The sequence below is a fragment of the Primulina tabacum genome, chromosome 6, assembly GCF_025594145.1.
Source record: "Primulina tabacum isolate GXHZ01 chromosome 6, ASM2559414v2, whole genome shotgun sequence".
NCBI classification, from domain to species: Eukaryota; Viridiplantae; Streptophyta; class Magnoliopsida; order Lamiales; family Gesneriaceae; genus Primulina; species Primulina tabacum.
In genome coordinates, this window is record NC_134555.1 from 43702366 (window position 1) to 43725314 (window position 22949).

Sequence of the window (22949 nt, forward strand, 5' to 3'; positions counted from 1 at the left end):
TATTATTTACTTGTCACATAATATGTTCAATTTTGAGCGAGCTATGTTTTCGGATAAATGTACGACAAACTGTGATAGTGAGACCAAACTCGATGAGATTTAGTACATCCGCACATAGCTCAACTGAGATATTTGAGTCTGTCTCAACAATTATTTTGTCAAAACCCAATTTTTTTATCAACTTAGAACCTCGTGGATTGCAAATGCTTCCACTTTCTTTACGACTATTGCTCATTGACGACGATATGTTTCTGCATATCATAAAAGAAATATTTGAGTCTCGAATAAACATACCAATAACAAAGCTCTTTTATCGGTAGCAAAGCCCGCATCAACATTGTACTTTCACGGAGTGTTCCATCGGTTTCTTCCAAATTACATTTGGGTGTGATGTATGTTGCCGCCTTTGATGCGGTCGTTCTTACAAGCAGTTATTCTTTTAAGGTTGTCGTTGGCGTACTTAATCGTCCAGTCTGCAGTAAGAAAAATGCTATTCCAAAGGCTCTCATTCCAGGAGTCCCAAATGCCCCATAAGTCTGCTGTCACCGCTCCGTTAAACGCTTGCTCCGGAGATTTAGTTTTCGCAGCAGACGGCATGCAAAAAATTTCACATAGGGTCATTTTTAATGTCCGTGAATTGTGTTTGAAGAGACTTACTAAAAAAATATATTATCATATTAATAATATTAAAAATCGTATTTTTGTAATCTAATAATACCAAGGTTAACTTGAACGATAAAAAATAAACAATCAACTCTAATTATTTGAATTTTTGCATTATTACATGAAATTATTTTTTATACTATAGTATTATATACACGCATCCTACAAGACATGTACACATCCTACGTAGTCTTATTATTATTATTTTTTTTTTGACATTCATTTCATAATTATATAAAAAATAAAAAAGACGTGAGAATGGATTCTCATCGCATTAGTCGATACACGCAGCTCAAGCTATGGAAAATCTAAGTAGACAACCCGATTGCGACTCAGGCTCCTCGCCACTGTCTTCTCTGCATGAGTTCACACTTCCCAAATCATCTCCGCCTCTCTCCCGCCGCAACAGTGGGGAGCACATATCGCCCTCGCTGCCGCGTTCGTCGATTTCATCTGATCGGACGACAATCGATCATGGGCTGTCTCCGGAAAGAGACAAACATCAGCCGCCGGTGGTGGTGGTGAATCGCGCCGGTGTGGCAACCAAAACTGATCCAGAGGGCGGCGATGGAGGTGGGGTTTGGAGGGTGAGACCGTCGCTGTCGATACTGAGAAGCGGGAAGAGGAGGAAGTTGGTGAAAAGGGCTGCTCTGGGATTCAGGAGTTTTGGGTTTTTGTTTTGCTTGGTTTCGTTTTCAGTGATGGCAGCTGATAGAAACCAGGGCTGGGCTCTTGATTCATTTGATCTCTACAAAGAGTTCAGGTCTGAATTGTTCTCTCGTTTTTAACTTCGTACAATTTTGCATAATAAACTGAACCCTTGATTTCTCTTGTCTTCACTAGTTGTCTTGTGGAATACTGTGTTTGATATATTTTCTTTTGGAAATCGAAATGGGATGTTGTAGATATTGTATATCAGTGAATATTATAGGCTGTGTGTACTCTGGAGCTCAGGCAATGGATTTGTCTTTCGACTTGACTACCGGAAAGTATGCTGTGCAACATAGAAAGCAACTCAGATATTACTTCGATTTCGCCTTTGATCAGGCAAGTTGTTAAAGTTATTACTTGGAAAGTGTTGGTGTATGATAATTTTGCCAAATATTTGCACCTTGATGGAGAAATGTATTTCATTTTCTGGTTATTAAGATCCAGATTGTTGTCGATCATCACGGTGACAAAAAATTGTTTTCGTCCTATTTTTACTATACTTCGCGGGTATGCATTCCATCAGCGTAGTATTTAAAGCGAAGAGGAAAAAGGGGCATTTTTTTGCATGAGAGGGTGGGATGAAAAAGAGGGAGAGAATTCATTCACAGCTAGCCTTTTTCCACTTAAATGCCTACAATGCCCTACATTTTGTCCATTTTCACATTTAAGTTTCAAACTTTATTCTCATTGAAAGTAGTATCGGCTCTGTTTTTTTTATCCATTTTTTGATCTCATCATGGATTTATCTCTTTTTCGGACAATCTGCTAAATTTCTTGGTTTGATTGGCCTCAAATTATGCTTGTTATATCAATTAGTACAAAGTCTTGATAGGCCGATATAACTACTCAATCCTCAATTCTTACAACATCTCACTGCCACAATCGGTTGGCCTTGTTGAGGTTTGAAGCAATGCACTCCACTTAAATTACATGATTAGTGATGGGTATTATTTTGTGGTGGCAGGTGATTGCTTACCTTCTGATATCGGCATCTTCATCAGCCACGCTTCGGATTGATGACTGGCAATTGAATTGGGGAAAGGACAAGTTCCCAGACATGGCAACAGCGTCCGTATCAATGTCTTTCCTTGCATTTCTTGCCCTTGCCTCGAGTTCTCTCATATCTGGTTATACCCTCTGCACATCCATATCTATCTAGCAACAATTTTACTTCATCAGCCCTGTTGCTACCTCTTAGGTAAAATTGTGATGAATTTATATGCAGTAAATAAGCTTTTGATGCAAGTTTTCCCAACTGTATATGCATATTCAACGTATTGTGTCCATATTTGTATGATATACATACTGATGCTTAGAATTTATACTGAACGGATTACCATATAGTTGCTGCCTCTGATATTCGCTGGCCTGTGTTTGTGTTTCGTAGGCGCAGCGCTGAGTATTCATATTTACCCAGTCACAATTAAAAAAAAATTTAATTTTGAATGATATTGCTTCAATCTTTATTTTTAATTTATAAATAAGATAAGGCTGATATGGCTTTAAATATGTGGATTATTATGTGAGTAGGTCTCTTGTGAGACGATCTCACGAATCTTGGGTCAACCCTACCGATATTCACAATAAAAAGTAATATTTTTTCATGGTTGACTTAAATAAGAGATCTGTCTCACAAAATATGATCCGTGAGACCATCTCACACAAGTTTTTAATTTATTATGTAAGAAAATAATATTTTAAGATGTCGATTATTTTTTTGTCTGAGTTTTATATTAGTCCAATTTGATCCAGATTTAGGTTCATGTCAAAAATATTTCGACCCAAATGATTGTGTATCTAGTAACCAGGGCTTACTCCGAGCCCCATATTTTCAGAGCTTGCCCTTACACATCAACACGTCAAAGCCCAAAAGCAAATTTTCAAGATGCAAGCGTGTGGTTTTATTTAAATATTGCGTAGGATATAGTTTGCTAAGCTTATCTAATGCATATGATTCCTATGTGTGTGTGTGTGTGCACTAAAATGGTTATATCATACCCCAGAGTGTTTGGTCTGAGTGCCGATTTTAAATCAAATTTTTGGTTCTTGGTAAAAAAAAAATTGGGTATAGTATCATCGGCGTTTCGCCTCAGTGACACTAAAAAAAGACAACATCTCGAATTTGAGACTCTGAATTGTAAACACCTCATATCTAAATGTAGAAAAATGATCGTATAGTACTATAGTATAAAAGTAATTGTCACTGGAATAATATCAAATAACTATATGATATTTGAAATTCGTTGTCAAGCAGATTTCTCCAAAATTGTCGAAATCTCAACTTCCGAATCCAACTGCAACATCAAGAAATTATTCAACAAAAAAAGACGACTGCCTATATATAATAATAGATTAAAGCATTCACCCAAATTGTTTATCTTAACGAGCCTCATTAATCGAGCTCAAACGAGCTTTTATCGAATCGAGCTTCGAATAACTCACGAACGGTTTGGTTCGTTTACATGACCCAACATGAGGTCTCAACCTCGGATTTTAATATAATTGCTGGTCTAACTTCAAATAAAGTTTTTTATTCGAGTTTTTTTTTTTTTTGGAAAATTTTCATTTGAAGTTTCATTTTTTTATAAATTTTTTTTAATAATCTCAATTTTATTTTAACATGTTCATATTATGTCAACTATGAGTAGGTCTCTTATGATATGGTCTCACGAATCTTTATTTGTGAGACGGATCAACCCTACCGATATTCACAATAAAAAGTAATACTCTTAGCATAAAAAGTAATATTTTTTCATGGATGACCTAAATAATATATCAGTATCACAAAATACGACCGTGAGACCGTGTCATACAAGTTTTTGCCGTCAACTATATATATATATATATATATATATATAAGAGGACGGAAGAGTTTTTGTTTTAACTTGAAATCAAATTAGGAGATGTTCATGTAACTGTACCAGCTCAGATGTTGGCAATATCATCCAAACGAATCAGCCGAAGAGTGGGACAATAATTTCCCAAACTTTATCCATGATTTCAACTTTAAAGAGTAGAGAAAAACTTTAAAGAATGTGACAATCAACTTTACACATGGTTTTTTTCTTTTTTCTTTTGGGAAAAAAACATATATAAAAACAGAACAAAATGCCTTTTTTGTTTAGATTTAATACATATTTTTTAATATTTGAATAATTAAACGAGGTTCACAAAGCAAACATATATAATAGCAATGGTGATAATACTCGGCTAACTACTGATCAAATCAACATCGGTGTGGTTGATTTTTCAGAATTGAATTCGAATTAAATTGACATCTATATTATTAGTTATATATTAATGAATTAATATAAAAATCGATTGTTGAAACATCAATTAATTTAAGTTTGACAATGACAAAAAATAATTTTTTTCCCCTTGGAAATAAGGCCTAACTTTATATATATTGGTCCCAAGCTATTTTTTGGTTGAACTGGTCCCATATTAAACAGAGCTGTACATTACAGCTTGTCAACAAATTCCCCCAATCATTATAGAATTCTTTGAAAAAATATTATTTTTTATGCTAAAAATATTATCTTTTATTATGAATATCGGTAGGGTTGATCCGTCTCACAGATAAAGATTTATGAGACCGTCTCGCAATAGACTTACTCTGTAATAATTGAGTAAAGTTAATGCATCCATATAGTTGAATTCCATGGTTGGAAAGTTATTAATGACACGGCATGTGTAACGACCATTTAGGATGTATTTAATTAAATTTTATGCAAAAGTTTTTGGAGTTTACTGAATTTTATTTTTATCTTTTTTTGGAAGATTTTAGGGTACTTTATTTTTTTTGGGATAACTATATTTACAAGTTTTTTCATAATTTAAAAAATATAACTATATTTAGATGTTATATTTACCTCATTAATTTACAATTTCTAAAATTACAAACACCTCTTTCATGTGTTGTATTTATTTTACATTTTATATTTTTAAGTTTATATTTTATCTTATATTTTTACAGGGTTCATTAATGTAAGAAAAATAAAAATATGAAGGAGTGTATGTAATATTAGAAGTTGTCGCATTTATTCTTTTTTTCCCCCACAAACATCAATGAAAATACATGTAACAAGTAAATATATTTTAGTTTTTTTTATTAATATAATAAACCTCGTGAGAGGTAGATGTAATTAACTTTTTACTTTTTTCCAATGTTTAAAGGTATTGAAGAATTTTTATTTATTTTTTGTTTCCAAAGTAAATGTTTGTATAATTATTCGATTATTTTTCTTAATTTAACAATAAAATGATGTGTTATATAACAACAATATCAAGTTTGAGAGGAAGTATCGGGTTTGGAATCAATTATATTTATAATTTCGAAATATTATGTGTCGGATAATTTTTTTCAAAAACCAACCTTTTTCTCATTTTCACTTAAAAAAAACCAATAAAAAATTAGTTTAGATATTGCTTTTATTAATCTTTAAAAAATTCAACTGTATTGCCAAATTTTTATCCATAAATGTAGCCACCCCCATAAAAAAATCCTCTTTATATATATATATATATATATAAGTATTAATATTAAATAAAACGGAAGAAAAGACAGTAAAGTATTAATATTAATATTAAATAAAACGGAAGAAAAGACAGTAAGAGGGAGCGGTAGCGGTGGCGGGCAATGGATTGCTGGAAGCTGACAAGTCGTCTTCATGCTTCGCCATTCCAACTCTGCTGCAGCCCACCTATACATACATAAATACATTCACACACACTTGTATGCATTTTACTTTTTCCAAAGCTCAAATTTTTCCATCATTTTTCGGCTCCCAACCATCGGAATTTAATTATATTTCTTGATATATAAATTTGGTTGGTTCTTGATTATCCTATTCCACCCTACGATCCCTTTTTCCAACAAACAAATTCTACGTGCCCCGTAATCTTCATTGCCCGTCAATACATAAATACATAATATATATTTGTGTGTGTGTGTATATATATATATATATAGATGTCAATGGTCGAGAAAAGTAGAGGGCGGGGAAAGATATATAGCTGCATCTGAGCGTTTCAGCTATTGTTTCTTGAAAAATAATCGAGGTATCACCATGTCTCTGTAACGTGTCCTGTTATTATATTTTTGAGCTTTTCTTGATTCATATTTGTGATCTGCGAGTTCCCGTTGAGTATCGAAGTATTTGGTGCCTTTTGGAGGGAGATATTCCTCTTCACAAGACTTGGGATTTAATTGCAAAAAATATATTGAATTTGAATCTTGTTTCTACTGGGGGATTCGCTGCTTGCCTTGAGCACACTTATTCATGACTTTGTAGACTAATTTTTTTATATTACGATTAGGCTTTCTGATATTTAAGGTTTTTGTTTGGATGAAACGTTATGGAATTATTCAGTGTGATTATTGTGTGCAGAACAAAGCTTTTTAAGAAGAGTTTCAATGCCTGGATATGTGATGGATGGATCTAATGGCGAAAATTTTGGCAAAGATTTGGAGGGTTATAACGTGCATCATAAAGAAATCTTTACAGGGAAATCTCCAAGAAGCCCATTGAGTACTCACAGTCTGCCGCTGAGCAATATCAGCAGCTGTGATACTGACTCTATTGATCTGGCCTTGAATGGAGCAGTCGACACCTCAATCGATCAACTTTATCGAAACATCTGTGAAATCCAAAGCTCGGATCATTCACCGTCAATGCGTAGTTTTTATTCATATGGTGACGAATCATGGATTGATTCCGAGTTGAGGTTTTTTGCTGGGGTAGATTATGCTGTGGTGGAGGAAAAGGAGTTTGTGATGAAGAAAGTTAGTGGAGAAAAAGATTCTAATGATGAAGTTCTTGAAGAAGATTCAGGTAAGTTGAATTTGCCACCTCGGCCAAAACGAACTAACTTGGAAGCATGTAGGAAGAGTAGTTCGAGGAGCAAAACTCTTCATGGCAGACCTCCTACCGGGAAACAAAGCGCCAAGGGTTTGAAAAAGCTGAATTCAGTCTTCTCGAAAAATGAGACAAGCCCTCCTTTTGCAGGGAAGAAATGGCCGTATGGAAGTGAAAATCAACGTGAACCTGGATACCTTGGACCATATCTACTCAAACAGGCAAGAAACTTGGTAGCTTCAGGGGATAATAATTTTCAAAAGGCTTTGGAACTGGCTCGTCGGGCGATGAAATCATTTGAGTTTGCCTCTAACGCAAAGCCTAATTTAGACCTTGTCATGTGTCTACACACTGTAGCGGCATTATACTGCAGGCTTGGCCAGTATACTGAGGCAATTCCCTTACTTAAACGATCAATCGAAATTCCAGTGGTGGATTTAGGCCATGATCATGCAGTGGCCAAATTTGCTGGGTGTATGCAGTTAGGCGATACATACGCAATTCTTGACAAGTTTGAGAATTCTATACTGCTTTACACGGCAGGTCTGGATGTTCAGCGTCACGTTCTCGGAGAAAAACATCCTCAATTCGGTGAAACATGCAGATACATAGCTGAAGCCCATGTTCAAGCCATGCAATTTGATGAAGCTGAGAAGCTTTGTTTGGTGGCACTTGATATCCATAAAGAAAATAAAACATCAGCTTCTGCACAAGAAATAGCGGATAGGAGATTAATGGGACTTATTTGCGATTCCAAAGGAGATTATGAAGGTTCCCTCGAGCATTATATTCTCGCAAGAATGGCCATGGTTGGTAATGGACAGATTGCAGAAGCGGCCGACATAGACTGCAATATTGGGGATACATATCTATCATTGGATCGGATTGAAGAGGCAGTTTTCACATATCAAAAGGCTCTCAATATGTTCAAGTCAAGTAAGGGAGAGAACCATTCGTTAGTTGCTATGGTATACATTCGTTTGGCAGATTTATACAACAAAATAGGGAACTTCACTGAATGTGAATGGTACTGTGAAAATGCTCTTCAGATTTACGACAAGCCATCGTCTGGATCTCTCCTGGAAGAGATTGCTAGTGGTCTGGTGGACATTTCCGCTATCTACGAATCAATGCACGAACCAAACCTGGCACTGCAGTTGCTACAGAGAGCGATAAAAGTGTATGGTGATGGACCAGGGCAGCTGAGTGCAATAGCAGGAATTGAAGCACAGATGGGGTCTCTTTATTACATTTTGGGAAGCTATTTTGAGTCTTACAGATCTTTAAAGAGTGCCATTACGAAGTTTCGGGAAACGGGAGAGAAGAAATCTGCCATTTTTGGTGTTGTTCTGAATCAATTTGGGCTTGCCTGTATGCAACTTTCTTTGATAAATGAAGCCTGTGATTTGTTCGAAGAAGCCAAGATTGTTCTGGAGACGGCCTGCGGACCATGCCATGCTGACACCCTAGGAGTCTACAGCAATCTTGCGGGCATATACGATGCAATGGGCAGGTAAACATGGTTTGAAACGTGAAACGATATGTCTTTTGAATATTCAGATTAATGGATCATTTACCGAATTTAGCTGAACTGATTTTATACAGGACCAGTGATGCAATCCACATCCTAGACTATGTTGTGGAGATGAGAGAGGAGAAGCTTGGAACTACAAATTCCAGCGTCGAAGACGAAAAAAGTCAGCTAAGCGTGTTACTAAAAGAATCGGGAATGGTTTCAGGCAGAAGATCGAAATCTGTAGAAGCGTTGATCAGTCAATAATTCTCGTATGCATATACTCAACTCGAATTAGTTTGTCATAGGTTAGGACTTGTTCATATAGTTAAAAGGTCCATTGTCATTCATTATTGTTTCAAGGATGGTACATCATTTTCGGTTGTAGTTGCCACAGACATTGATTCAAGCCCACGTAACTGCATTCTTACAAAAACAACAGCTCCGGTTTTCACCATTTTATATACACGTTGGGATGAGCATTATAGGTTAGCCTACCAACTTGATCAGAACTTATTCCTGAAGTAATGGGATCGGATTGCAATCTTCATATAAATTAAATTACTAAACAAAAGTAACCGAAACAATGGATCACTTGTTAGGCATAAAAGATGAAGTTTGCACACCCTCGCGCCATCGATCGATTTAATAGAGTACTTGTTTTGATTAACTATCTGCAACTATGTTTAGAAAGCAACTTTTTTCTTCACACCTAAACTACAATGCATTTGAATATGCATCGAAATATCCAATATTCAAGGACAAATAAGACCCCAAAAAAGGGACACAGAGAATAAAGACAAATCAGGTTTCTACAAAAATTGCAGATTCCAGCACATAGATCCAATCTTGCAAAATGATTTCATATAAGAAACCAAACTTACCCCACCACGGACAAGTCTTGGCAAGAAGAGTCAACAAAAAAATCTTCATTTTCAACATATCTGTGTTGCCTGTGTAATTGTCTAGAACTCCATGTACTATTTACTGGTGAACTAGGGAAGATAATGGTAGGCAACCTCTTGCTCTCTTCCAAATGAGGAAAATCTATCGTATAGTGAAGCCCCCGGCTTTCATGCCTCGCCAGAGCACTGCTCACTACAAGCTTCGCACAACAAAATAAGTTTCTCATTTCACCTGCCTCTAGTCCTACCATAGTCGGCTCCCAACCGTTCTGAAACAAGTATGTTTCCCATTCTAGTTCCAATTCTCCTATACTCTTTTCAGCAGTCTGCAGCCTAGTTGTTGAACGAACTATCCCGACATACTTCCACATGATTGACTGGAGCTCTTTTCTTACCTCCCTTGTCCTGCGTACAATGTTGTTCAAAATAACATTACCGAGTGATTTAGGCATTATGGGACGAGCCCATGAAATCGTAGCCCCACGATCAATACGGGAGCTCTTCATGTGATTGATGGACGGTTGGACAGCTCTTCTTGCAAACACGAGAGCTTCTAGCAATGAGTTGCTAGCCAGTCTATTTGCTCCATGCAAACCAGTGCACGCAACTTCACCGGCCACGTATAGACCTTTGACATTTGTTTCCCCTTCGAGTCCGGCACGAACTCCACCGCACATGTAGTGAGCAGCTGGAACCACGGGAATCGGTTGTTGTGTCATGTCTAAACCGTGTCGGAGACATTCAGCAGCAATGTTCGGGAAATGGGAGAGAATTTGGTGTTTGGGTTTGTGAGTTATATCGAGAAGCACATACTTTTCATTGCGTTTCTTGAGTTGATCGTCTATACTTCTTGCTACAACATCCCTAGGGGCGAGTTCCGCCCTCTTGTCATACAAGGGCATGAATCTTTCCATGTCTAAGTTGCAGAGGATTCCTCCGTCTCCCCTCACGGCTTCAGTTATCAAAAAGGCATTTTCTCGAGTTTTTGGATTAAGAGGAAGGCCTTCATCAGCCAGAGCAGTAGGGTGAAATTGCACAAACCTGGAAGTATAAAATGCATCAAACAAGATCAATGGCATAAACAATCAATGACTGACTCCATGGTGCTTAAGGGAAAACAAGTGCTCCAAGTAACCCAAAGCGTATACAATTGTGGAATCAATTCATCAATAATACGGAGGGTATTTTTAGAATCTTACTCCATATTGGAAATTACAGCCTCAGCTCGGTGAGCCATTGCCATTCCATCGCCAGTGGCAACCTAGAGAGATATTGACAATATCTTCAATAAATTGTATTTCTATCCTGAAATATTCAGTTTATTTTCTTTTACAGCAACTGTACCGGGGGATTGGTAGTGCTTGGATAGATATGCCCAGCCCCTCCTGAAGCAAGTAGAGTTACCTTTGAAATGAATCTTACCACCTAAAAGATTCAAAAGGACGCAAAAACAAGACCATAGACGCTCTTCCATTTCAGTAAGCTGGTCTTTAGAGTATCTTTCAACCAAAAATACAACACAGGCCACATAACATATGAATCATATCCACATTCTTACCTCATTTGTCTCAGTATTCAAAGTATCAACACCATGACAAACTGCATCAGAGCCATCCTGAAAGCCAACTGACATGATTATATTAGACAATGACACTGGAAAGTCAAGAAGCACTTCGATTTGATATTTCATAACTTTTCAAAGAAAGATTACAGATGGGCCAAAGCAAAACCTGAGAAGTCAGCAAATCTATTGCAAAATGGTGTTCGAAAACATAAATATTAGGATCCTTTCGGACTGCCTCCAACAACGCCCTCTCTATCTCCCGACCAGTCATATCAGCAGCATGTACGATTCTGCGATGAGAATGGCCCCCTTCCCTTGCCAGGTGCAAATTTCCATCTTCCCCGTGATCGAATGAAGCACCCATAGCAATCAGCTCCCTGATTCTCTCAGGTCCTTCAGTACACACCACCTGGAAAATTTCACACACAAAACTAAATTTCATTTTGTTTTTAACACTGGACTAGGCGGGTTCGATATGGACTAAACCAGAACCTCTCGGACTTGAAGGCAGTATCAGAATTTTTTTTTTGTGGAACATAAAGCAATTGGGGAAGTGGCTTTCTTCAGATAAATATAATCAATGTATATAATAAGAATGCTTTCACAAGATGAGTGGAGGAAAAAAGTGCAGATTATCTTTTCAGGTACTTACTCGAACGGTCTCCTCGTCACATAGATAGGCGCCTGCAACAATTGTATCTTGCATGTGACTTTCTACTGAATCTGATGGGCAGAGCACAGCACTCACACCTCCCTGTGCATAGTTGGTGTTGCTTTCGTGGGGCTCAGCCTTGGTTATCACTGCAACGGTTCCATGTTTTGCAACTTCAAGAGCATAACTAAGGCCAGCCAGTCCACTTCCAATCACAGCAAAATCAAAATACTTGGTATATCCATCTCTCAGGCATGAATTGATGGTTACTCTGCTTCGCTTCCAATCCTCCTTGGATTTGGAATGACCATGGTTATTTTTATTGATCTGAAGGACTTTTGGGACCCCAAGAGACCTGAGAGATGCGAAATTAAGCATCAGAGCAAGATGTAATCTCCAAAAAACAGTTGGTGCCACGATCATAGAAATAAATTGATTGATTTTACATGAGTGGAACAAAAATATGTCGAAGAGATCTCCAGGAAAAAAAAATCTGCAGTTACTGTTTCATAATCTTAACACGACAAGCAAGTTTAAATTTTCCATGTCCAAAAACAAATTCTCCACCCTTGTCACCAAACTAACAATAGATAGCATCAAAAAGAGAGAAGACCAACTCGAAATTCTCATACATTTTCCAAATGCACATCGTAAATTTAAGAATTTGTTCAAGTTACATACCAAGAAAGCTCATTCTGCATGCATTTTGAGACTGCTACAATGTGAATCCAAGAAGCCTGTCTGCAGCTTTTCCCCTTGAATAGAGTCTCTTTAAAATGCAGTCCGCCGCTTCCTAAAGCCACACTGGTGGCCATTTCAGTATTCTGCTTAATTACAGCGTATATTTATTTAATCTTCGACCAGCCACTCTAAAATAGAATCCAACTGATGCAACCACTCTCAACATTTTTATAACTAAAGCATTAAAAAGCATTGGAAACTGTACACATTCCAACAAATTATTCTATGGGTACCCGGGTTCGATTCCAATGTTAATATGCAAGTTAATTCATTTTAATTATAAAAGCACAGACTACTGACATAGGACCACTATATAAGCAATGGTCTCACTTTCAATATGAAAAACAATAAACATATTTGTATAATTCTGACCATCAAACAAGAAGAGAAATAAAACAATTATCAACAGAAAACAATAATTCATACCCAAATGCAGAAGGGGTAAACTTCCTGGGCTATCAGTCAACCTTTATTAATTAGTTTACATAACGCGTATTTTAAAAAATGGCATGCAGTGCAAACCCAAGAACCATACCAAGAAAACAGATTCCACATCAATTTTCTCTTCCAAATATAAGCTCTACGCTCCATTTGGCTTTCGCCAAAATTCGGAAACAAAGTGGCAAAGATACCACAGCTTCGAAGGATGAGCAAAAACACAAGGTAAAACGACTAGTAACATATGAAGCATTAATATGCAATACTATCAATGCTTAATGCCGTGAAATGCAATGTTATGGATGCTCTGGATCTAAAAGAACTCAGTTGATTAGCGCAAACCACAGAAAAAAGAGTTCTTTTCGGGGAGATTTCCCATCCCATACTCCAGATTTGACTTCCTCCCTATGCAACACAAGAAAGCATTCCAGGCTATTCCGTCTGAACCATATGTTGCATTAATATGCAATATTATGAATGCTTAATGCCGTGAAATGCAATGTTATGGATGCTCTGGGCCTCATACGAATATGCATCGGGAACATAAGCTCTGGGTCTGAATCATAATCGATATTTGAAATAACCAAGCAAACAAAAAGGCTGTTAGCACAAGCAATGGGAAATATCTAGAAGGTTAATCGAATATAACACACCTTCCTTATACATTGCGACGCAGGCTAGATTCGTAGAATGATTCGAACATACAGTTAGGATACCTTACCCCCACATATAACAACTCATTAATTATTGCATGCTAATTGGGGTAAACCGTAAAGGAGTATCAAAACATCTCATAAGCTAATAAATAGCAAACCACGATTTTATTAGATTTTTCATCAAGAAGAACAAATGCATCGCGCATGCTCGCATACCTTATTGAATGAATCAAACCATCAAAGACTAAAAAAAGACAAGATAAATGAGAATCAACCCACAAAAGAAATCCCAAGAAAACACTCATAGCCGTAAAGAGAAAGAACATACGATTGGCCTTCTTCGCCTCCTGGAACAACCCTTTAATAAACCAAGCTAAATGGTTCGTAGACTCGGCTTCCCCCTGGTAATCGGTGAAGAATGGGAAAGACAAGAACCAGCGGATCCAAAAGCTATCTGCCGTTAAAAGATTTACCCAGAAAAAGCAGAGAAATTATACGCGTCGAAAGAAAAGGGAAGCGAAAGGAGGAAGTTGAGCTGATTCAGAGTCGAGATTGCAGAGACATCGTTCAACTTCGCGCCATATCCTCCGCAACCTTCGCCGCTCGTATTTGTCTTGATATATATTGTTATTTCTTTTTCATTTACACCCCTATTAATTACATAGTTATAGATTTTAATTTATTTATTTATTGTGGCAAAGAGCATTAAATCGAATATTTGTTATATTTTTGTGGCGAAAGAGAACTTTGCCACAACCAACGAAGCTAGAAATTTACACTTTCAAACAGGGTGGCTAGCTTACTTCTAACCAAAAATAGATCTTTTGTGTGATATTCTCACGAATCTTTATCTGTGAAACGAGTCAACCCTACCGATATTCACAATAAAAAATAATATTTTTAACATAAAAGTAGTACTTTTTCATTGATAAACCAAACAAGATATATGTCTCACAAAATACGACCCATAAAACCGTCTCATGTAAGTTTTTTCCTCTAGCCAAACAAGCAACTTTCTATGACGAAATTATTATTAATTAAAAAAATATATCTACTATATAGTAAAGGGGTGTAATGAAAAATTAAAATAAAACAATCAATTAATTTGTTAAAAAATAATTTTGAGAATGAAAAGGCGTCTTTCAGACAAAAAGTAAATGGTGGACCCAAATACATACACGGATGGTTAACGAACTTTTCCTTTGACGGCCCAGCCCAGCCCGTCTATAGAATCTACATACTTGTCCGTCTTCTTTTTATTATTATTTAATAAATATTGGTGATTTGAATTTTCATTGAAATTTGGAAAATGATGAAGCGGAAATTGATTTGATCAACAAATCAACGGCCTAATTTGAGCGATAAATTTCAAGATTGAATATAATTTTTTTTATTTAAATTTTCATGTTCATTGTCTTAATGCCAATTGCAAGCATTTAAAAATAGTTGTCCGCGATATTGTAAGTTTAAATCGATGTGTCTAAACATCACATTTTGATTGTTTTTGATTAATTATTGCATAATAACAATTTCTTTCTTAATAATTATACTCATCGCAATAAATTAGGACATAACTCATGACATTGACTCTGATATATCTTGTTGATCCAATTTTATCTATTTTTACCCCGTTTTTATTGGGTGACCCATATGATTGTTCAACCCATAACGCTAGATTTTTGTTTTGATCTCATGTTAAAATTGACATTTAGTTCTAACTCAACCTCAAAGCTTTGTTCATAAAGATATTGTCCAACTTCATATATACAATTCTCAATGACTCAATACAATCGATATTAGACATTTAACAATAACTACATGTTTAAGTCGCACCAATAATGGCGTGTATTTGCTCTTCTATGCGAGTATTTGCTCTTCTATCCTACACATAACAACGACAACTGATGGCCACACTAGAAGAAAGACAAAGGAATTTACTAGAATTTCTATGGCTTTCGAGAGAAATTAGAAAAAGAAGTGAGAATGTCTTAGTCCTATTGCAAATTGCACACATCGGGGAGTGGCCGAGTGGGGGCTCGCTGGAAATGGCATTCTAGAAAATGAAATGGAACACTTTTCAAAAAGTAGAGATGTGGCTTTACTATTTAGGGGCCACAACACATGCCTGCATGTTTTTTTTTTTTAAATTCCGAAAATATAATGATCTCAAAATAATTTTAATATTCCCACATCAAATTGTGTATTTGAATTTTGCATGTTATATTTTATTTTATTTATTTTTTTAAAAAAGGGTATCAAGGGTAAGGGGGTATGTTTAGAAAAAAAAATCGATTATTAGAGATTGGCGTGGTTGGTGAAATGTTTTTTGTCTGCCTCAAAATACCTTCATTAATTTTAAGATTCCTCTCTTATTTTAAATTATTAAAGATTAATTTTAAAATTATTCAAATAATCTATTATTTATAATTTTATGTTTTAGTTATATGTTTTCCCTATTCAGTTTAAATTGTAAAAAATTGAAAATATTATTTTACATGGGTTGAATTTGGGATATAATATTTTGAAGTAATCAACCAAGCCCAAATAATTCAGTTTAACAAGTAATTCTCTATCCAGCCCACAGTATAAAGTACTCGAAGCCCATCCCATCACTAAGTTCCAAAATAACAGATCTGCCCAATATTAGCCCCAACAATATTAGGACCAGTACTGTTAATAAGTGACCCGAGCCCAAACCATTCCAAAGTGTCGACGTCACAAATCTATATTTTTTCCAATTTAAAAAATAGAAAAATGTACATCCTCAAAATTGTAAAATAAATTAATAAAATTAAATACATCAAAGCGTTTCCTTTTCGTATATAACGTGGAGAGCAGCAACTGCCTCCGCGAAAATGGCTGCTCTTGCTTCTGCTTTCTCCTCTTCAACTGCCTTTTCAATCCACGATTTCTTGATCTCGAAACCTAGGCGCTCAAGCTGGGCCTCTCGGGTGGTTGTTTCTGCCCTCCGCGGGAAGGTTACGCCGAAATTGGAGCTGGTTTCCCCAGGGGAGCTTGAAAAAGGTCGTGGATTCATTCTTCGTGCTCTGTGCATCGGCTGCTTTGTCCGTTTCTGTTCTCGTGACGGATGTTGATTCAGTGTCGACTTTGGTGGCGAGCATGCCTAGGAAATAGCAGTCAGATGAACTTGCCACGGTTTGTCTTTTTCAAGACAGCACTCCCTCCTTTGTTTACATTACTAATCTTGCCTCCAGGTATTGTTTTTGTTTTTCTTAATTTTTAATGAACTTTAGCTACTGTACTATTTCTTCTGTTTTTAATGAGAGCAAAGTTCTCAATCCTTTGTGGCTTTTGTTCTAAATTAACTCTTCCAGTTTGTATTTATTGTACTTGTAATAATTTGTATTGGTTTGATGTTAGCTGCATTAAAGATTTTAGTTTTAAGTTCGTACTAAAATTCCCTTAGTATGTTTTATTAATCCACCTTTGATTTGCTACTTCATGTTTTAGGCAGGATGCGTTTACACTGGATATATTGGAGGTGCCACAGGGATCAGGATTTGTGTGGGATACACAGGGCCACATTGTGACTAATTATCATTAGATTCGGGGTGCATCCTCAAGTATTCTTCTTCTTATTTCTTTGTTTGGTTATGGTGCATCTGTGTGCCTATTTTTTAAAATGTTGTATTCATGGGTTTGGTTTTCCAATGATCTTGCTAGAAAAATCATGATTCTTGAGTTGTTTTTCATAGTTACCTCAAGATGATTGGAAAGAAGGTTTCAGTTCTTAGAAGAATAGACCTTTTCAATTCATGGAAATGATAGTGTTGGTGGATAATACCCCCCTTTTATTTGTGATGTGCATAGGAGCAAACAGAGGTTATAGTGCAAGACTTCTTATTTCCTACATGAAAGGTCCTCATAACATTAGCATAGCTTTTAGTATCATAGTTATACTCCCGGTGGTTCTCAGCTACTATATATAGAGTGATGCATCAGACTATGTTTGAGGACTGGAAAAACCCTTGTAATTAAATCATAAACATATTTTCAGAATTGGGTGTCGTCTTATAATGAAGACCTTCGTGCATCAAACATAATTTTCGACATCATCTAATTATACCATCAGACAACGCAGGCACATCTGATGCTTATTTGAGCTTCTGCACACCTTCTAGAGTTTGTAGTTGACATCTACTCTTACAGAATGCAGTGAAATTAGTTGGAGCTGGCTTGGTTTTCTTTTCTATTGGCATGATTTTCTGGAATATAACTTTTGGAGCTCTAGTTTTTCTGGTAAATTCTATAGTTGTTGTTTTCAGGGTTACTCTTGCAGACCAGAGTGTATATTACGTAAAAGTTTTTGGGTTTTATCCAGATAAGGATGTTGTTGTCATGCATATTGATGCACCAAAAGACAAGTTGAGACCAATGCCAATTGGAGTTTCTGCAGACCTACTTGTTGGTCAAAAAGTATACGAAATTGGAAATCCTGTAAGTACATACCTCTCAATAATTTTCTCTTCCTTTCTACAGGCTTTCATTTTTATCCGTTAATTTTTCAAAATTTGGCTTAGTATCAATGATGATGTTGGAAAGCCACCAATAATTGCTTTTTCATGGGGGACAACTGATAGAAAGTCTCTTTAAGCAACATGCTGGAGAAATGCGGGCCTCTGGATAATTTGGGAGTTCTGTAGAAATTTATGGACGTTTTTCAATATTTGGGCTCTATTTCTCCTCTAAAAGTTTTTCCACACGTACATTGCTCCTGCCTAATCATTAAATCTTCCCTAGTTCCTATTGTGCCTTAAATATCAAATCTGAATGTTTTTAATATTAATTTCAGCATGTTGTTGAATCCTAGAACCATGGAGAAGACATCACGGCTAAAAACATTGTCCTTCCGCCAATGGCCTTGACTACTTTTTTTAGTGTGATAAAGAAACTGTACGAGTAGGTATTAATATCAGAAGGCGTTGGAAGATAATTCTCCACCCTGTTTTAAATTTTAAAAGCATGTCGTACTCTTGCTGGATGTTGATTATTGTGACTTTGGAAATGGAATTATGATGGTATAATGTGATTTAATTCATGAGTTTTCCTTTTTGATTATGTATATGAGATGTTTTATTGCTTCTCAGTTTGGACTGGACCATACACTTATAGCTGGCGTCAGAAGGTGTCAATACATTATATTTACTAATTCTATGCTCTCTTTTTCCTGAATTGATTAACTTATTTATTTCTCAGGATATAACGAGCTAGACATAGCGGGCAAACTTGTGTAACTTCTGCATGAACTCTTCTTTATCATCACAATTTCAATGTTCTATTAGTGGGCTTCAGAGGGAAATCAGTTCAGCTGCAACTGGCCTTCCAATTCAGAACGTCATCCATATTGATGGTGCGAATAATCCTGGTAATATTAGAGGACCACTTCTTGATAGTTCCGGGAATCTTATTGGGATAAATAAAGCTATATACTCCCCTTCTGGTGCTTCATCTGGAGTTGGGTTTTCAATTCCAATTGACACCGTAATTAACTTCTTGAATACGTTTGTTTTGTGAAATTTCTTCTGAGTAACAATTATTTAATTGCTAAGGAGTTCCTTTGCCTGGTTATGTTTTATGTCTAGGTGGGTGGCATTGTTGATCAATTAGTAAAGTCTGGGAAAGTCACTAGACCAATATTAGGTATTAAGTTTGCACCTGATCAATCCGTGGAGCCACTGGGAGTTAGTGGGGTTCTTGTCTTGGATGCTCCATCAAACGGACAGCTGGAAAAGCAGTATGCCTACTATACAATCCTTTCTTGCCCCTTGTTTTCATGCAGAGCTGGTTCAGATTTTGTCCAAAAACGCTTATCACATTCTCTATTCTTGTTCGATAATACTGGACTATTGTAAATAATTATAGTGCCGCAATGCTGTATAATAACAAACTTTCCATGTGCATATTTCTATAAGTTGGCTTTCTTATATCTGAAATGTATTGTAATTCATGCATTCATGGAGGATTGAAATACAAGAATTGATCTTCTTCTCCGAACCGAGTTTCCGTCCACATTTCATGACTTGTTTTAGTTTTTTAAATCTGTTTGCAGTGTGTGATTTCATCCAAGTATATAAAACGCTTAACTCAAGAAAAATTTACTGGAATTAACATCTTTTAGCTGAATTTGATGGAATTTTGTTACACAGGAAGTATGTGGGGATACAAATATACATAAATATAAATTTGCAATTCCAAAGAGCCCCTATCATGGGAAAATGGCCTCTGACGATCTTCCTACATGAGCTTCCAGTGCAGTATGCTGGCCACATCTTTTAGCTGTCGAAGCCAAGAAAATTGGAGAAATTCCAATATGAATAAACTTGGAAATGAAAACTTTTATATCTAAACATAAAATCATACAACAAAAGGAATTAACATTTATTCCCATTCCTAATAGTTGGTCATTTTTCATGCATAATTTGAAATCAGGGAAAGGACATCAATCGTTTTTCATATTTAATAAGGGAAAAGATAACGTACGGAGAAATGGTAATGGTTTCAGGTTCATACAGAGAGAGATGGCGAAAGCCCGAAATCGAGCCCCCACAGCTCAAACGTTCCGTTAACGAAATCATAGTAGCCACCTTTCAATGCAAGAGTCTTGTTCACCAGACCGTCTCTAACAAATGGGTATGACAGCAAGTTTCCAAGTGAAACATTCACTGCCTCCTGTTTTGCACGTAGAAATAAAAATGAAAAATAAACGATCAACATCATCTCGAAGCATCATATCTTGTGTTACATATACGTCGTACATATATTTGATAATTATCTGTCTCGCAAAGTTGAGATTCGGGTCGAACACCTAGTAACCGTTATTTTTTAAAAAAAATTGTTTTTATGTCTTGTATGTTAGACTTTTACAATTTTTGATCACACGGCTCTATAAATACCAAAAATCGGAATATACTGAAGTTTGATAACATAGAGGTCACCATCGGGGAAGATTAGAAGAGGTTTAATTAGAAGTTTGATTTTTTTACCTTTTCACATAGCGCACACTGGCTACCAAAAGGGGAACCATTAGCTTGGGATATCACCTTGGACTTGGCAGGTAAACAGACTTTCACCCAGTCCTCGATAAAGTCACTGAACAAATCAGCCATAAAGCCATTAAATTGAAAAGAATCACTACTCACCAATTTCTTTTTTACCATGGAATTATACAATTTTTTTACGTAAGTTTCATGCACATCCCACGAGTCTCCTGTTCCAAAATCATCTAGTCTAGGAGTACGCGACTTACGTGCCGGCGGATCCATCACAAGCAAATGACATGAGCCCTTTGATTCCTCCACAAGCACTATGCCCGATCACTACAATTTCTTGAACCTGTAGAATTTTTCGAGTTGACACATGTGTAGATGACACATTGTAACAGGCACCAAAACAAAGTACTAAAATATACCTTAAGGTGTAGAACAGCATACTCAACCGCAGCCCCGGTTCCAGAATATTTAGTCTATGACAGATCAAGAAACAGTTTAAAATCACACGATTTAACGTAAGAAAGTTTGAAAAAAAAGAGTACACAAGAAATTTGACAATATAGCATACTTTGTCGTAAGCAGGGACCATATTCGCAACGTTTCGAACCACAAATGCTTCTCCGGGTTGGAAGTCGAGCACATGTGAGGGACACACCCGCGAGTCCGAGCAAGCGAACACCATAAACTGTACATAAATAGAAAATAAATAAAGGGCCCTTAAATTATTTTTCTAAAAATTAAATATCAGAAAATATTTCGATATAGCTATGTACTTTGGGACTCTGGCCTTTAGCAAGTTCACCATATAAAGCAGGATTTTTCCTGAAAACATAAATAAAATATAAACCAGAATTCAACTTCTTTGTTTGTTTAATCAAACTTCTTTAATTTTCTTTTGGATATGGAAAGCTTACTCATATTTCTCTTTCTTGAAATGGATGAAACCGGCTTTCAAGGTCTCCACGGTGGCTGAAGCGGCAGCGGTGCTGTCAACTGTTTGCAGCTCCGCTTTTATTTCATCAATTTTGGCGGCGGCGACGGGTCCAAGTTCCCCCTTTTCACTGCATGCATGCAAACAATTTCCTAGCTTGATATTCTTATAATATTTCGAGCAAATGCAACGTGGATTACTCCCAGTTGTTTGATGATGACGATGAATCGAACCTTAGAAGCTTTTGGAGTTCAGCAATGGCTTCCTCGAATGAATGCTTCCCCATGTCTTCTCTCTGCAGTCCTCCATATTAACAGTTAAGCGTGTAACAAAAGCATAAATATTTGATTTAATCTTGCACATGTGGGGAGAGAGAGAGATGAAAGTACCAGAAGAGGGTGGATAACGGGAGCTGGAGCGGCGAAGATTGGTTCGTTTCTGATGAGACTCGGCGGAGAAGCTGGGGAGGAATTAAGGCTCGCGGTGGCCACGGGGCGGTACGTTGCTGGTCTAGATGTGTTTTGCTGCGGGGTGGATAATGTGAAGCGAGTAGCTATGCAACCACTAACGGTCGACATTGTGCATTGAGCCATGAATCTCATGTACCCTTTATATTACCAATTAATTATTATTATCGTCAATATTTTTGGTTTTGTACTAACAAAATCATCTCAACAGGTAGAGAGACCCCACCCATTGTAATAAATTAAATCTTTCCTTCTCAATTAAATTTCAGAAAAAATTAAAATACTCAATTATATATTTCCTTAATGAATGTATATGGAAAATATGTTACAGACTAATTAATATAAATTGTCATGGAGTGCATGCATGTGAAAATAATTGGATAATGTATGTAAAATTGAGCTTCTCCCCATGCGGATCAGGTATGGATGTTGGAGATGGATTCAGTTTTGGGTTGGGGAAAAATGAAAGATTAAGAAAATTGCACTCAAATGCATGTTTTCATTTAAGCAACACTAGATTATTTGACTTTTTTGTAATAATAGAAATATGGAAGTTTTGTAGATATTTATAGCTCTTCTGACACCAAAATTTTAAATTTGAGACGAGATTTGAGTTCGAGACCTCGATTGTAAAAAAAAATCTTTTTCCCAACTCAAAAAAAAAAAGGAAAAAGAAACATGAAAGTTTTGATTTTACTACTGCTCATATTTACCAAGAATGTATGATTATGTATTATGATGGGGTGAATTTAAAATAAAAATTTTGTGGATAATTCATTTCAAGAAGGTAGACACCTATGGTGGGTGAAGGATAATATAAGATAAGGCCCTATCTCTAAA

General features: G+C 36.4%; 5 protein-coding genes across 10 annotated transcripts; 3 read left to right on the forward strand and 2 right to left on the reverse strand.

The window, feature by feature from the left end:
• The first annotated feature begins 912 nt into the window (after positions 1 to 912).
• On the forward strand, positions 913 to 2717 carry LOC142549834 (CASP-like protein 4A1). Its single transcript, XM_075659018.1, has 3 exons — positions 913 to 1426; positions 1569 to 1710; positions 2339 to 2717. Exons 1-3 carry the CDS (start codon positions 963 to 965, stop codon positions 2531 to 2533), a joined length of 801 nt encoding a protein of 266 aa, XP_075515133.1. The 5' UTR covers positions 913 to 962; the 3' UTR covers positions 2534 to 2717.
• A 3297-nt stretch (positions 2718 to 6014) lies between these two features.
• Positions 6015 to 9246, forward strand: LOC142549836 (protein KINESIN LIGHT CHAIN-RELATED 2-like). The gene is made up of 3 exons (XM_075659020.1): positions 6015 to 6435; positions 6765 to 8745; positions 8838 to 9246. The coding sequence occupies exons 2-3, from the start codon at positions 6791 to 6793 to the stop codon at positions 9010 to 9012; spliced, it is 2130 nt and encodes a 709-aa protein (XP_075515135.1). The 5' UTR covers positions 6015 to 6435; positions 6765 to 6790; the 3' UTR covers positions 9013 to 9246.
• Positions 9247 to 9430: 184 nt separating this feature from the next.
• Positions 9431 to 14335, reverse strand: LOC142549837 (L-aspartate oxidase 2-a, chloroplastic). Of its 2 annotated transcripts, none has more exons than XM_075659021.1 (8): positions 14030 to 14335; positions 12548 to 12690; positions 11867 to 12221; positions 11381 to 11623; positions 11209 to 11265; positions 10995 to 11075; positions 10850 to 10911; positions 9431 to 10691 (listed from the first exon to the last, which is right to left on the reverse strand). In XM_075659021.1, exons 2-8 carry the CDS (start codon positions 12679 to 12681, stop codon positions 9626 to 9628), a joined length of 1998 nt encoding a protein of 665 aa, XP_075515136.1. In that variant the 5' UTR covers positions 12682 to 12690; positions 14030 to 14335; the 3' UTR covers positions 9431 to 9625. The 2 variants fall into 2 exon arrangements, with proteins under 2 accessions (XP_075515136.1, XP_075515137.1); XM_075659022.1 differs by having other exon boundaries at positions 14026 to 14335.
• Positions 14336 to 16515: 2180 nt separating this feature from the next.
• On the forward strand, positions 16516 to 20041 carry LOC142549839 (protease Do-like 1, chloroplastic). Of its 4 annotated transcripts, XM_075659025.1 has the most exons (7): positions 16516 to 16916; positions 17173 to 17285; positions 17872 to 18159; positions 18810 to 18847; positions 19005 to 19087; positions 19145 to 19203; positions 19305 to 20041. In XM_075659025.1, exons 3-7 carry the CDS (start codon positions 17920 to 17922, stop codon positions 19572 to 19574), a joined length of 690 nt encoding a protein of 229 aa, XP_075515140.1. In that variant the 5' UTR covers positions 16516 to 16916; positions 17173 to 17285; positions 17872 to 17919; the 3' UTR covers positions 19575 to 20041. The 4 variants fall into 4 exon arrangements, 1 of the variants encoding a protein (XP_075515140.1); XR_012821259.1 differs by lacking the exons at positions 19145 to 19203; positions 19305 to 20041 and adding an exon at positions 18515 to 18740 and having other exon boundaries at positions 17988 to 18159; positions 18919 to 19048; XR_012821260.1 differs by lacking the exons at positions 18810 to 18847; positions 19145 to 19203; positions 19305 to 20041 and having other exon boundaries at positions 17988 to 18159; positions 18919 to 19144.
• On the reverse strand, positions 19807 to 22260 carry LOC142549838 (carbonic anhydrase 2-like). Of its 2 annotated transcripts, none has more exons than XM_075659023.1 (10): positions 22032 to 22260; positions 21876 to 21937; positions 21626 to 21772; positions 21485 to 21533; positions 21280 to 21396; positions 21131 to 21184; positions 20969 to 21054; positions 20706 to 20811; positions 20233 to 20391; positions 19807 to 19998 (listed from the first exon to the last, which is right to left on the reverse strand). In XM_075659023.1, exons 1-10 carry the CDS (start codon positions 22242 to 22244, stop codon positions 19957 to 19959), a joined length of 1035 nt encoding a protein of 344 aa, XP_075515138.1. In that variant the 5' UTR covers positions 22245 to 22260; the 3' UTR covers positions 19807 to 19956. The 2 variants fall into 2 exon arrangements, with proteins under 2 accessions (XP_075515138.1, XP_075515139.1); XM_075659024.1 differs by having other exon boundaries at positions 20203 to 20391.
• Between the last annotated feature and the right edge of the window lie 689 nt (positions 22261 to 22949).

Coding starts and splice junctions, on each gene's coding strand:
- LOC142549836 (XM_075659020.1), top strand. CDS start 6,791: ATGCCTGGATATGTGATGGATGGATCTAATGGCGAAAATTTTGGCAAA. Junction 8,746..8,837: donor ATATACGATGCAATGGGCAG/GTAAACATGGTT, acceptor GATTTTATACAG/GACCAGTGATGCAATCCACA.
- LOC142549839 (XM_075659025.1), top strand. CDS start 17,920: ATGATTTTCTGGAATATAACTTTTGGAGCTCTAGTTTTTCTGGTAAAT. Junction 18,160..18,809: donor TATACGAAATTGGAAATCCT/GTAAGTACATAC, acceptor ATTGCTTCTCAG/TTTGGACTGGACCATACACT. Junction 18,848..19,004: donor CTTATAGCTGGCGTCAGAAG/GTGTCAATACAT, acceptor ATGTTCTATTAG/TGGGCTTCAGAGGGAAATCA.
- LOC142549837 (XM_075659021.1), bottom strand. CDS start 12,681: ATGGCCACCAGTGTGGCTTTAGGAAGCGGCGGACTGCATTTTAAAGAG. Junction 11,624..11,866: donor GTGACGAGGAGACCGTTCGA/GTAAGTACCTGA, acceptor GAAATTTTCCAG/GTGGTGTGTACTGAAGGACC. Junction 11,076..11,208: donor TGAATACTGAGACAAATGAG/GTAAGAATGTGG, acceptor TGAATCTTTTAG/GTGGTAAGATTCATTTCAAA.
- LOC142549838 (XM_075659023.1), bottom strand. CDS start 22,244: ATGAGATTCATGGCTCAATGCACAATGTCGACCGTTAGTGGTTGCATA. Junction 21,185..21,279: donor TGGTCCCTGCTTACGACAAA/GTATGCTATATT, acceptor GATCTGTCATAG/ACTAAATATTCTGGAACCGG. Junction 21,055..21,130: donor ATGCTGTTCTACACCTTAAG/GTATATTTTAGT, acceptor AAAATTCTACAG/GTTCAAGAAATTGTAGTGAT.
- LOC142549834 (XM_075659018.1), top strand. CDS start 963: ATGGAAAATCTAAGTAGACAACCCGATTGCGACTCAGGCTCCTCGCCA. Junction 1,427..1,568: donor GATCTCTACAAAGAGTTCAG/GTCTGAATTGTT, acceptor GGGATGTTGTAG/ATATTGTATATCAGTGAATA. Junction 1,711..2,338: donor TCGATTTCGCCTTTGATCAG/GCAAGTTGTTAA, acceptor TTGTGGTGGCAG/GTGATTGCTTACCTTCTGAT.